The sequence below is a fragment of the Anarhichas minor genome, unplaced genomic scaffold (assembly GCF_050575085.1).
Source record: "Anarhichas minor isolate MPS153535 unplaced genomic scaffold, ASM5057508v1 ptg000069l, whole genome shotgun sequence".
In the NCBI taxonomy this organism is placed as follows: domain Eukaryota; kingdom Metazoa; phylum Chordata; class Actinopteri; order Perciformes; family Anarhichadidae; genus Anarhichas; species Anarhichas minor.
In genome coordinates this window covers 480820-495000 of record NW_027466515.1, presented here as the reverse complement: position 1 = coordinate 495000, position 14181 = coordinate 480820, and the positions used below count along the sequence as shown (strand labels likewise).

General features: G+C 40.5%; 1 protein-coding gene across 5 annotated transcripts in view; it reads right to left on the bottom strand.

Annotated features, from left to right (window-relative positions):
- LOC142934567 (echinoderm microtubule-associated protein-like 6) overlaps positions 1-10943 on the bottom strand; it is a 53687-nt gene extending 42744 nt beyond the window's left edge. For all 5 annotated transcript variants that reach the window (XM_076078973.1, XM_076078976.1, XM_076078975.1 and 2 more), the window contains exon 1: positions 10747-10943. In XM_076078973.1, coding sequence (XP_075935088.1) covers positions 10747-10943 — 197 coding nt within the window. The remainder of the gene's footprint in view (positions 1-10746) is intronic.
- Positions 10944-14181: the final 3238 nt, after the last annotated feature.

Genomic DNA, 14181 nt, shown 5'->3' with positions numbered 1-14181 from the left:
CTGAAAAATATAAAACTTCGGCAAACTGCAAAAAGACGAGATTAATGCTTTATCTGAAGAGTGTTTAACCACTAAGGTTTGGCTCCACAAGATAACTTGAAGGATGAGGTGGTTGGAGTTTGGTTTGACAGATCCAATAAATCTGGTTCACGTCCTCCGCTCTGATAAAACAGCAGCACACAGCCGCGTCCTTCATCTGATCAACGAGAGACATCCAGGACTACGACTGCCTTGGATGCTGAGATAAGATTATATTTCATTGTTGTGGAGGAGATTTGTCTTGAACTCAGTTATTGGTCACAGGCTGCTTCCACCAAAATACATTTAAAAAAAGTAGTATCAGAGCAGACACACCCACACACACAACACATAAAAAAACATTACAAACCAACAGTCTGGCATTTTAGCATGAGTGATCCCAGCGGGAACAAAGCATCAAACCCACTTAGTGAGTGTCTCGCTGCACTGAGTCCAGATTAGTGCAAGTTCTGTGTCTTATCTTGATCCCTGACTCCTCTAAACAACAGCACAGTCTTTTCTAACTTCATTTCACGCAACATCCTTCAGTCCGAAAGCACAGCCGGCAGCGTTGCTCTGCTCACACGACAGTGAACGCATCACTGACTGCTCTGCATCCTCTCTGGCTGCCAGCCGAAGCCGCAAACAACAACAACAACAACAACAGGCCATAGCTCCCTTCTTCATCACCTTTAGCCAGTTAGCATAGTGTGTTCCCCTGGTGAGAGGGAAACGAGCTGCGATACGCTTCAGAGGACTCCCCACCCTCAGACACACACACACACACACACACACACACACACAGGCCTCGGGTGTCCCTGCTGGTTAGTGGTTCTGGCTGAATTGGTTGGTTTTGTGGCAATGATGATAATGATGAGTCTGCTCTGAGTTAGTGGATGCATGAAGTCCGACACGCCTTCAACCGTCAGTAACATCTATAGCTTGATTTGTACCACAGGGGGCTGTGAGTTTTAATGCACAACTTTTACTTGTAGTAATATTTTACTTGAGAAAAAGCCATATTAAAAGGGGTCTTATATGTGTGTTTTTATTGTTTTAAACCACTCACTAGTTCTTGAAAGAAAAGGAAAAACTTTTACCAAAATGGTGGCATATATATTTGGAAAATAGTTGGCAATAATATGAATGGATACTATTTCAACCAATTGCACAAATACTATTTCCTACAAATTTGACATGAAGTCTTTAATCTAATCCAAGTAAAAAATGTTAATCATCACGGAGCAGCTGAGTGTTTCTGTGTGTTTGTATGTGAGCTTATTTCAAATGACAATGTGTGTTACCTATATATGAATGTGTGTGTGTGTGTGTGTGTGTGTTTCCATTGCATTGTGTCTCTCAGGTAATCTGTACGTCAACGGAGAAACCAACAATTAACTCTGCACCTGGAAACACAGACAGCAACATAGTCTGTCATTCACAACATTTCCACAGCTGCTTTTAAAACGCTTTCAAAGATATTTTTGAAAAAGCAAATTCACATTTACTTGCAAATGGACATGTAAGGATTTCTAATTTAAACATCTATAGTAGATGTTTTCATAATAATGTATGAATATAAATATAAAAAGGAGTCTCTGGTATAAGTCTGCAGCCTCACTCGACTTTACAGCTTTATATTGAGTTTCAGCTCATTGTCTTTCTGTTTGGCCAAAAGTTTAATTGCTCTGGTTGACTCGCCGCTCTTATAGCCTCATTTTCTGAGAAAAAGCAATAAAAAGCCACAGTCCACTACCTGCTCAGCAGTGAACAGCAGGAAGACACAGTTAGAGACTAACTGGTGAACATAGTGGAGCATTTAGCGGCTAAAGAGACAGATATTTCCCTCAGCAGATGGTGGAGACCAAAACTGAGCCAAAAAAAAAGAGTGAGTATTGGACTGACATTCATCAGGTGACACAAACACAAAGACTCCTCATGAATAATAATGTTGCTCTGTAACTGCTGGATGTGGTTTGTTAGGTGCAGCAGGTTCAACATACCAACTCAAAGATGATAATATGTTAATGCATCCTGACCTCAGTGTTGTTGTATTGCTCTGATTAGTGGTGGAAAGTAACTAAGTACATTCATTCAAGTACTGTACCTAAGTACAATTTTTAAGGTACTTGAACTTAACACGACTATTCACATTTATTGCTACTTTATTCTTCTACTTCACTACATTCTGGAGGAAAATATTGTATGTTTAAGCTAAACTTATTTGACAGCTTTAGTTACTTTGCTTATTTAGATTATGAATACAAATTAAAATTAACATAACGTATGATGTAATATTAAAGTGATGAACACATTAATGCATCAATAATTATAATCCAATAATAGAATGTATATTAAATGGAACATTCTGCAAAATAAGTACTTTCGCTTTTGCTTAAGTATATTATCATGCTAATACTTCTTGATTCCACCACTGGCTCTGACGCTCAGTCTAAAGAGGCTTTTCTACAACAAATCACCAAAATGAAAAATGAAGATTCCTCCATAATGTGAGCTCAACCTCATCAGCTGGACCTTCTTTCTCTCCTTCAGCTGCTGAGCTATTAGACGGCTGGTTAGTTTTATCCAGTCAAGCTGAAATACCATCAAAACTACACAGCAAACATAATGATGTCCTTTGGTTGAGCTCTTCCTGTGTGTGTGTCTGTGTGTGTGTGTGTGTGTGTGTGTGTGTGTGTGTGTGTGTGTGTGCGTGAGAGTGTGTGTGTGTGTGTGTGTGTGTCAGTTGGTCGGTCAGGTTCTGCCTGCAGGCGACCAGCAGGAAGTGGGACAGGAGAGGAAAGAAAGGAGAAACAGAGGACAAGAGAGAGATTGAGAGAGAGAGAGAGAGAGAGAGAGAGAGAGAGAGAGAGAGAGAGAGCACCAACCCAGATCCTTCAGTCACAGTTCATCCTCATCTTTTGCTTTAAATGTGAGTCAGTGACATGAATGTAACTCGTCTGTGTGCATTTTGATGACATTCAGATGTGGTCACTCACAGTAAAACAGAATTAATTGTGTGTTTAAAAGAGGAAACAGAGGGTAACATTTTAAAATGAGAGTGAGAAGAAGTCGACAACTAAAAACAGTCGGTGCTGCGGCCGGTCGTTGAATACGAGTGGATAAAATCATTTCAGCGTACGTGTAAAACACCATCGCCTGTACGTATTAACATAGTTTCCTTAACAATCCCCTGTGCATACTGTGACCTTATTTATTATTATATTCCAGTGCAGTCTCCTCGCTGCTTTCTTTTCGACACTATCCAAAGACTGCAGTAAGCTGTAGATCACTTGTAACTTCCACACTTAAGTTACTTAAAGTTACTACGAGGAAATTTATATTTTGTGTTGTTTTGGTGGTCGCTGTGGACGTATAAGCGGTAGTGTTTAGAAAACCTCTCGTTTTACTGCCCCTCTGAGTCCTGGTTCTGGTGCCCCCGTCCCCCCTTTCCCTCCAGCGGGCCCAGCAATAAGGCCTCGGCCTCAAGCAGCCTGGTGTCGGTGTTGTCTCCCAGCGGGGAACCGGCAGAAGAGCGAGGCAAAGCTCTGCTCCTGGCCAGAGGAGGAGACGCTGCAGGGCGCCGAGCTCTCCTCCTCCCACCGGAGCTAAATAAGTAAACAGCAAAAATGACCTGGACGAAGTAATTAAATTAAAATACAAAACAATTATTAACACTAACAGCCACTAGAAGTTGTTAAACTATCAAGTAAACTGTATAAAACTCTGCAGGCAGCAGGGGAAATATCCAGAGGCTAACAAGCTAATAGGCTAACAAGCATGAAGCCGGACTGGTGCATGAACTCATCTGGTGATCCGCGAAGCCCCCAAGCGGTCTCTTCAGTATTCTGTACATTAGGAGCAGCAGTAGAGTCAGGTTTAGTATACGAGTATACTTCTACTACTACTGTAGTTTTTCATATATAAAGGCCGAGCAAAAAAATAATTACTTAAGAATAGAAATAGAAATGTAAACCTTATAAAGTGTAGAAGGAGTGATTATTTCTAATGTGATGTGGGAATTGATTAAATTTTTTTGCAAATGCACAGAAAAGGGGTCTTGAGCCATAATTAATATTAAGTAGTAAATATGGGGTTCAGTTCATTGGTGATGGCTTACGTCTTTAAGAGTTATGTCTTGGCAAAAAAGCACAAAGTGAAGTTTGTATTTGATGAAATGCTATTAATTCCATCTTTCATAAAATAATATATACGTGGAAACAAATACTGAAACAAATACTGAACCGGCTCAGCAGAGTTGAGGAACATTTAACTCTGGTTTTGACTCTTAACTAAAATATCTAAAGATGAAAACGAGTGAAGTGAAGTCGATGTGAACTTGAGTGAGCTGCACAGACCTGAACTGGAGCTGTGAGCTCTTCGCAGCAGCATCCAGTCTGCGATAATAATCGCTGGTATTCAGCAGCAGCCCGATGCACAAAAGGCAGATCGCCCCCCGGGAGGCCTCGGCCATGAAAGAGCCAAAGAAAGAAAGAAAAAAAAAGACAGTCCCACTCTCTCTCCCTTTCAGAAAAACTCAACATGGATTTAATGCTTCAACATGGAGCCTGCAATTACTGAAGCAATCCATCAGGCAAGCAGAGAGACAGGAGTGAGTGCAGTTATGATCTAGAGCTTTCAACACAAGGAGCTGCAGAGAAGAAAGAAAAACTCAACATCCAGTATCACATGAATTATTTAAGATTCACATTCTCTATGCTTCATGAACTGTAACTCACCAACACAGGCGATAGAAAGTTGATATTGTCAATGGTTTAAGTTCATGCTTGTGAAGAATCGTCGTAAAACATAAGTTCAATCGTGTTATTCAAATACAAATAGCCAAACATCAGTTGTCTACTAGTGACCCCTCGTGTTACCTTCTCATGTTGAGGTGGAACTTGTCAGTACTTCACAAGAAATAAAGAAAAAATCTGAGAAAAACATGAACCTGCTTTTAAAAAGGTGAAATGCAGACAATACACATTGAACCTTTAACCTTTGATCATAAAAAAATTAAAATAGGACCATTCTTATAGTTGTTTTAATATAGGAGTTTTGTAGCATTTGCTCTTTATTAGCAGTTTTATGTTAAATTATATTTATTAAATAAAATCCTGACTGTATAAGTAACATTTTGTTAGAATGTCTGTATTTAGAGGCCTTTCATGTGTCTTATTAATAAAAGAATATCACTAGAGATCATCTTGTGATGGGATCACATCAGCCACGACGCCAACCCAGGCCAGGGGCGTAATGTGGGCGGCCAATGGCCCCTTCCTCACTTTGTAACCCCCTTACTTTCGGCAACCTTGCTCGGACCACAACCATCTTCAAACTCAACCTTCAGTTTGATCTCAACTATACACCTGTAAAGTCTGATGACTGCATCTTGCACGGTTCTGACAAAATGTGTCCACAGACAGAAAGAGACAGACTTTTAAACTCAAAGAAGTCAAAACCTCCTCTGTGGCAGTTCCCGCTGCAGTAACTGACATCAGGACGACATTTTGACATGCAATAGTGAATTTGTGTTTTAAAAATTGCTGATCTTTTCATTCTCCTGTCACTCTCACTGTAAGTCAGTCTGGGTCACAGCATTGGCGAAGTGACTAAAATGCAAATGTAATTACTACCTCAGTCGTCTGCAGATTTTTCCCCATCAGCTCCAGTTTGTGGGAGAAGCAGGAGCAGCCGCAGTGCAGAACTGTTGTTTGTGTTCCAGTGATTACAGTTGGAAATCATTAAAACATGCTGCTGTTCTCATTTAACCAGCTCTTTAATCCCTTTTGGTTTTAGCGGTTTACACATATTAGCTGCAAAGGAGAGATGAGGATGACATAAGGAAGTTTAAAGAAGTCTCCGTCACTTATTTCTGATTTCTTTCCTTCTGTTTTTAAATGTTTTCACACTGTAGGCACCAACAACAGAGATACATGTCATCCATAATCACGGGTTTTACAATAAACCATAATGACTACACTCCAGATGTGTTGATGACAATAGGTTATTTTGTGGCTTACAAATGGTTAACAAATGAAAACTGTTTCATTGTAAATATAGAGAGATAACATGATCCAAACATGTGAATCATACTCTTTGTATCTCTGGAACACGTGTTCTCAGGTGGAACCGTGAAGTCTGTCCATAACACATCTTTCATTAAAGTCATTAAAGACTGTGGACCCTCATTGGGTCCAGAAACGTATCAAAAGCAATGCAGCAGAACCACAAACATCATGTGACATCATCTTGTAATTCCACACATTCTTCTTTCTTGTCAGAAACTGGTGCCAACAATACCCACAATGCATCTGCTGATAGTTGGGTGGCAGATTGTGGTGTGAAATTCTAGTAGAAAATGAGCAGCGGGGAACCGAGGTCTGGTAAACTCAACTTCAGATATATTTCACTTTTCAAACTTGTATTCTTCAGACCCACCTGACGCTGACTCAAGTGACATCACTTGAGGATATTCATTAGACTTCACACCGCTCCCTCACTAAAGGCTTTATAGTACATTTAAAACATGTAGAACTCCCCAACTTCTCTCGATCAAAGTGTCAGAGCAGCTCTGGACTACTCCCAGCGAGTCATGGTCTGTGATTATCAAAACTAGAACAATACGCTGAACTTTTTTCGAGCCTGAAACTAGAAACCAGAACTCCTCTCCATCCTTTCGGAGCGTAATGGTTTCCACTGTAACAGCACTGGCTGCGGTGTCAGTAGTGATGAAAAGGCCAATGCATCAGACTGGACCAGGGACACAGTGACATTTCCTGCAGCCAGCAAATCCTGCTCTCTGGGTCTGTTCATGCTTTGTGTCTTAATTACTGAAGAACAGATACACGTCTGAACGACGGCACAGAGGAGAGTCTAAGATATGTCACGACGGCTTCATGTTGTGAACACTGTGTTCAAGGAAGGTTTATTTCTACTGTCTCTAACACTCACTGATTAACATGTACATCTTCTGTTTAATGTGTACAAGAGGTGGAATGTAACCAGGTACAAGTATTCGTAAGGTCTAGCATGAGTACAATAATCTAATGATATAATATATAATATTATAACAGTGATTATACTTACATACTTTTACCGAAGGAACATTTTCAATGCAGGACTTTTAACAGAATATTTGTAGAGTGTGGTATTAGTACTTTTACTTAAGTAGAGGACCTGAATACTTCCTTCACTATTGTTGTGTACACATACAGAAATGTGAAAATAAGAATGTGGGATTAAAGGAGACGTTCATCTTCTGTACGTTTGTAGTCTTTAGTGATTTCATGGTGTCGATGACGTGAAACACAAAAGATACTGAACACACTGATCTGCAGATAAAAACCTTTCGAACCTATAGAGGGTGTTTGATACTAAAAATACAGACTGTCTTTACAGTCATCACAGTTTGAATTCCTCTTTATAACAGGAACTTGTGCAGAAGCGTTTTAAATTATGTCAGAACGGTTGCAGTGACATCGAGGCAACTCACCATACAGCACACTGTAGTAACGGCTGTGAGCCTGCAGTCAGCTGTGAGCTGTGATCATTTGGCACAAACACAAATCTAACACTCCTATCAGAGAGCATGGCCCGGCTGAGGCTGCATCCAGCTTTTCAATTAGTGTGACACACACACACACACACACACACACATGTACAGAGACACAGTACCACAGGCAGCAGCTGACTGGCCTTCTGAATAAACTGTCCAAACACGCCTGCTGCTCTGATGACTCATAGGCTGTTTAGTGTCGATGAATACACCAGGTGTGTGTGTGTGTGTGTGTGTGTGTGTGTGTGTGTGTGTGTTGGCATGAATGAGCGACCTCGTTGATTCATCTTCCTCCTTCAGTTGCTTTAATTTGCTCTCATCAACAGAGAAAATCCCTTCTGCTGCATCTCCTTAATCATCAGCTCAACGTGTAAAAGCAAACATTCCACGTCCAGAAATGCTGCAGATATCAAAACACAACCAACGACCCCGTCTCCTAAAAATTATGTTTATTTGCAACTGATGTGCAACAGCGAGCACGCTGTGGAAGAATCTTAATGCACTTAATGAAAGTCCTCTTTATAAATAGATGTTGTTTTGTATGAAGGGTTTGTTTTGTATATGGAGAATAAAAAAAACGCTGTACAACGCTGACAAATCACAGTTTGACTCCAGACAAAATGTTCGTGTAAAGTGGGTTTACTTCATGAACGAGACAGGTAATCTGATGCAAAACCAAAACTAGCAACTAAAAGAGGATAAAAGGCTCCATAGAGCTGCAGAGATGGTGATTATTCTTTATGTGTTCAACACACAGACTGTATTAAAGATGGACGACATGACAGCTACCCAAAAGTGAAGCCAAAACATCTCAGTCTCCCTCTGCTGGCTGGCTGCTGTATACGTTATAAGTCCCGCCCCCTCCATGTTAGCAGATAGGACATGAGTCAAACTAAAAACAAGAATCAAAGACGAAATTGCGAAGCCGGAGGCATATATAGAGTCTGTGTAATAGAACATGTGTATATATATTCATAAAGATAGTGTGGTTAGCTGTCGGGCCTTTTTAGCCAAACAGCTATCGTGGTGCTAACGTAGCAGCTAGGTGGCTAACAAGCTGTGGCCCTGCTTGGTTCAGGCGGTTGGTCAAAATCTAAAAACCTCAACATGGCCGCTCCTGTATCCAGTATATTTTGATTTGAAAGTGGGAGGAAGTTGAGATGCTTCATCCATCCTCAATATAATATAATCTGTTCAACACTATGAGAGACACCTGTCACAGTCCGTCCTGACCGTGAAAACAGACTCTCCATTATATAATTGCCAGATAATCCCAGATCAAAGGTTTTGGGTGTTTGTGAACAAATGTTCAATTGGCTCATTCAGATCCACAAACTGTGTTCTGTCCTTTAAAGGAGTTCTCCAGGATGTTTGGATATGTGGTTCCTCTTTGTAATGTTTTCCTCTCTGTGTGAAGTTTTGTGAAGTTTGCCATCATATCTTTACAGAAAACTATAATATCTATAATCATATCACTGTGGTGAGATATTGCACAGACTTGCACCAAATGTGTAATAAAATTTTGTCTTCTGAACTTTACTTTGTTCTTTTCCTCCTGCTCGGTTTATTCATTTAAGACGAGAACGACGCCGTTCATCACCTGAAACTGCATCTGGTTCCTCTAACAGGATCACAGCTGTGCAGCTCGTTAGGAGTTCATCACAGGTCTCGTTGTTTTATTAGATTCAGAAACAGCATGAAATTAATCAGCAGTTATCATTTAATATGTTATTATACACAGACTGGGGTGTGTCATGAGTAGAAATAAGAAATATCTCTGTTGTGTTTACTGTGTTGCCTTCAAGTCACGTGGGACCTCTCGGAACTACGAGTAGAAAATGCACGGATGAAGAAACAAAGAGGGAAACATAAAAGATTCAGATTTAAAATGTGTCTTCACTTGTAGCTCATATGTTTCTATTTTTATGTCTTAATGTGAAAGTTGCGTAACTAATTGGGAAATTATTTTGTTTTTTCTGATGTAGCAGTATGTATTTCTATGTAGGCTATTAAAACCATTACATATCACATATAAAGGACTCACTAATGTAAGCGTCTTACATGTTGTATGACAGACGAGGCTCGTGGGGAACAAGACAACCATCATCTGCTCCTGAGCTCTTTCAGCACCGCTGATAGATGAACTGAAACAAGCACTGCCAGCTGGTCTGAATGGAAACATCTTAAATATCAATATTTCCTTCATTACATAAATCCACTTACTTACGCCAGTCATCTCAAGACCTTAAAAAAACCCACAATAAATCATCACCCAAAACCTTAAAAAGCTGTTTTCTGGCACAGTAAAGACCTGTTTCTGTTTAGATTTTAGCTTCTGTCAAACAGAACTGTGTGGGAGGAATAAACCCCCGCCAGGATTTCTAAGAAACATCTCCAAACAAAAGACAAAGAGCGAAACGTCCAGATGAGTAAGAGAAGTTGAAGAGTCGCCGTGAGACAAAATATCAGAGAAGGAAGGTGAAACAGTCATGACTGAAGATTTCATTCAGCAGAGTTTGTCCCTCCAGTCAAGTCCACCATGTTGTATAAAACATTTAGGCGTTTTCTTACAGCCCACATACAACTAACCACAAATATTCACCAACTCTAACATTATTTAGATGAGCTTCACATGAAAATGTAACACAAAGAGGGAGTTTTGTAGTAAAAAATCCCTCTTTGTGGACTTGTTTTCTGTGATCAGAATCAGATTCAGAACCGTTTATTGCCAAGGAAGTTTGCACCTACAAGGAATTTGTCGTGGCGGGTGGTGCGTAACATTTAACAATAAACAGTAACATTAAACTATCAACAACAATCAACACAGATTGCACTGCAGCTCCATGCACCACATTCAGACATCTGCCAAATTCTATGATATTGGAACTTGACATATTCCTGCTCCCCAGAGGATGAACCCGCAAGATTTTAATGATCCATGACCTTTCCTCCATGTTTTAGGTAAATCGGTCAGATTTTGACGAAAATGCAGGTGTTTGGGAAGAATATTGAACACATGACTGAATACACGAGACTTGGATAATGTATGGCACGAGTTGCGTGAGAGTTTGTAAACACATTTTTAATATAGGCTATAAATAAATATATATATATCTTGTGTTATAAACTGACTTTTACAGATCCAGGTGTGGCAGCACAGTCTTTCTTACCTGATGATGTCATCGTTGTGTCCCAGGTAAAACCTCTGGCTGTGCTCTCTAGTGTTGTAAACCACGCCCACCCCGGCCACGAAGTACACCAGCTCCTTCCCAGCGGTGTAGTACAGGTTATTCCGGCACTGGTGGCCCCGGTACCCGTAGACCCAGTCCAGTCTGAGCCGGCAGCCCGGGGCGCTCCGGTCCGACATCCTCGCTCATCTGACGGCACACCGCTGCTGCTCCTGCTGCTGGTGGTTCACTCCGACTTCTTCCTCTGGTTTAAGATCCTTCAGACCACATCATGTGCACACATCATCAGTACCAGAAATCTGAGATCTGATCGTAATTAAACAGATCGAGGAACAAGGAGACTGAATAACTGATATACAGTTCCTCCATGTCCCTCTGATGCGTAATAATCAGTTTACAATGACACCTATTAATGTAATGTTATTTTAACTCTGTATTAGGCTATATAATATTCTGCATGGTGAAATAAAATAACTTTAATCCTAACTTGTACAGTTGTGGCTCCTTACACAATATTCTTAATGTCTGTGATGGCAAATATAGTTTATACAGAAACATAGTTATTGTGTGTATCTGGTGGTATTTTAGAGTTAATTCAGTACTCACGGGTCATTTTCCACCTCTGATCATATCTCTGTGTGTCCATAGTTCTGCATCCGGCAGCAGGTGAATTAAATAGCTCAGAAAAAGCAGGCAGCTCAGAGCTCTTTACTCTCAATCAGCCATCATCATCATCATCTTCATCCTCAGGTGTGCCGGATGGATAGTCCTGCAGAGAGTTTCTGATGCACTTAATAGTATTTTTTTATCTCCTGTGGTTTGAGTGCAATTTCCATTAATATTTCCAAAGGGACTGACAGTGTTGTTATTGCGCTGGAAATGATAAACCGTGACGTTAAAACGACCCCATCGTGACTTATGGTATTTAATAGCTACAGTTGAGTAATGAGGCGAACTTTGTTGTGTTTAATACTGTAGTTTTTACTCTCATATCGGCTAAAGGAGCACAGTCTGAGCAGAGGATTTTCTTTTACTTTTCAAAAAGGAAATAAAAGAAGAGAACAGACGGAAATAGAGAACATATCCTAACGGGTTTGGGAAGTTCTGTCCGAGAAAATAAAATAAAAAGACAAAAAAACAGCACAATTGATGGAGGATTCTGCTCCTGGAAAATATAATCCCTCCTCACACTAATCCTCGACCTCAGTACCAGCCATGGTTACTACAGCACGGGTTTGTTTTTTTATTATTACTCCTGTATCCCCCGGTTGTTCACATCATCCCTCCGCGGATTTACGCGCAGCGCGCAAAGGTGGAGGAGGTTTCGCTGGAGGAGAAAACGTGCGGAAGCTCACAATCCCATTCACAAATCTGTCCGCGAGTAAAAAAAAAAAATCCACCAGAGTCAGGAGGAGGACAGGGTGTGTAGCCTCATAATCTCAGAAAATTAAAAGAAACGGATTATTTCCACTGTGAAATGATCGGGCCGTTCCGGAGAGAGACGCGGAGAAGAGAGGCTGAAATAAGGGGTTGCATCACCGCAGGTGAGACAACTTCAGCGGGCAGAGGAGGGGAGAAGCCCCGGGTTCACACCGCAGCATACCGGCCGGATGACAGGAGAGGAAAGTCCTGATTCCCTGCAGGAGGAGAGCATTCTCCCGTTGCAAACTGAGTCCCTCCACCCACAGACAGACACACAGACAGACAGACAGACAGGTGACCAGACAGACAGACTCAGCTGATCAGTGAACCGGACTCCAGACGCCTGATGGAGACCCTCCCAGACCACCGAGTCTCATCTCAGTGATGTTTTCTCGCTCGTTTTTCGGACTGACGAGCAGAAGCATCAAGTTAACACAGAGCAGGTTATTACAGCGCATTTCCGGTCTCTAAACATACAAAATAAAAGGCATTTGAGTCCGGGGCATGTAGTGCTGCACAAGAAAAAAGACTATATAGACATTTTACGTGTCATTGTACACTTGCCCACTAAATAATATGACAGATTAAAAAAAAGAAGAATGCAGGACTTTTGGATTTTACATTGTTGTTGTCCGTTGGCACTTTTACTTTGGTAAATGTTTTGAGTACTTCCACCACTGAGAGTGTGTGTTAGTTTCTCAACACACTGGAATATTATTAATTTCGTTTGGAGCTCATTATTATTGTTATTGTAACACGTACCAGCCAGCTGTAAAAATTCCAGATTTTATTTTGAAGGTTAAATCTCTAAACTTCCGGTCTTATTGTGGGGGACTTGTCACGCGCTTGTCGCAGCTCGGACTCGGGAGGTAACCATGACGCACAGAGAGAAAACACCCGGCTCCGCTGGAGAAGACGCACGGCCGCAAAGGATGCTGGGACTTTGTGTTTTTTCCGCTCATCGTCGTTTCTTATCAGTGACAATTAAAAAACTACAAATACCAGCAGCATTGATGGAGGCGCTGTCTGTGGTGCTGAACGGGGGAGAAACCGTAGGAGAGAAAGTTAATTTTAGTTATATAAAACATTTAATTACAAGTAAACGTTTTGTTACATTAAAAACGCAAACAACAACATGAAAATACACAGAAAGTAATGTAATAATAATAAATGAAATACAAGAAAAATGTAAGAAAAGAATCAAAGGAGCAAACAAACCAAAAAATGACAAAACTCTTAATAAAGCAAAAAACAACAATTAAAGCAATACAAATGAGCTTCTTTTATCAGAAGTGTGAGGGAAAAACATGTTATATGTTGTTATAGTTATAGATGTAGCTGTGAGCCCTAGACCCTCAGGGGGGTCAGAGAATATAACTACATAAAATAAGAGCTAAAATATAGCTGCAAGCAGCATCCAAACATGAAATATTAACTTTTTGGTACATCCGAGAGAAATGCAAAGAAGTGATATTTTCAGAAACACTACGGCCGTCTCCCTCTTTTCTGAAAAGCCAACCAAACACCATAAAATCACTAAATATGAATTTAGTTCTCATCTCGGAGACATCAATAATACGGCTAAAAACACTCAAATTATTATTTTCTATCACCAACATTGCAAAAACATTTGTAACGGGCTTCTACTCTAACACTGGTGACTGAAGTGGAAAATAATTACAAGAAGATCATCTGAGTTTCATTAAAATAGACCACATGGGATCGACTGTGTGGGCTGAGTCAGGCTCATTTGTTTTTATGTTTACCTCAGATGTAATAATTGTACCCAACAGAGCAACAAACCTGTAAGACTCACCGAGGGGCTTCAATAACAGGAACTCTGAGCAACGCAATAAGATCAGCTCCATCATAGCAAAACATTAACAAAAAATGATGTGTGTTATTAAGATTTGACCTCTTCTCATCAAACCAGCGTAGATGTGTTCTCTGTTTAACTTTGTTTGCCTGAGGTTCTCAGTTGGACAAAAGCCAGAC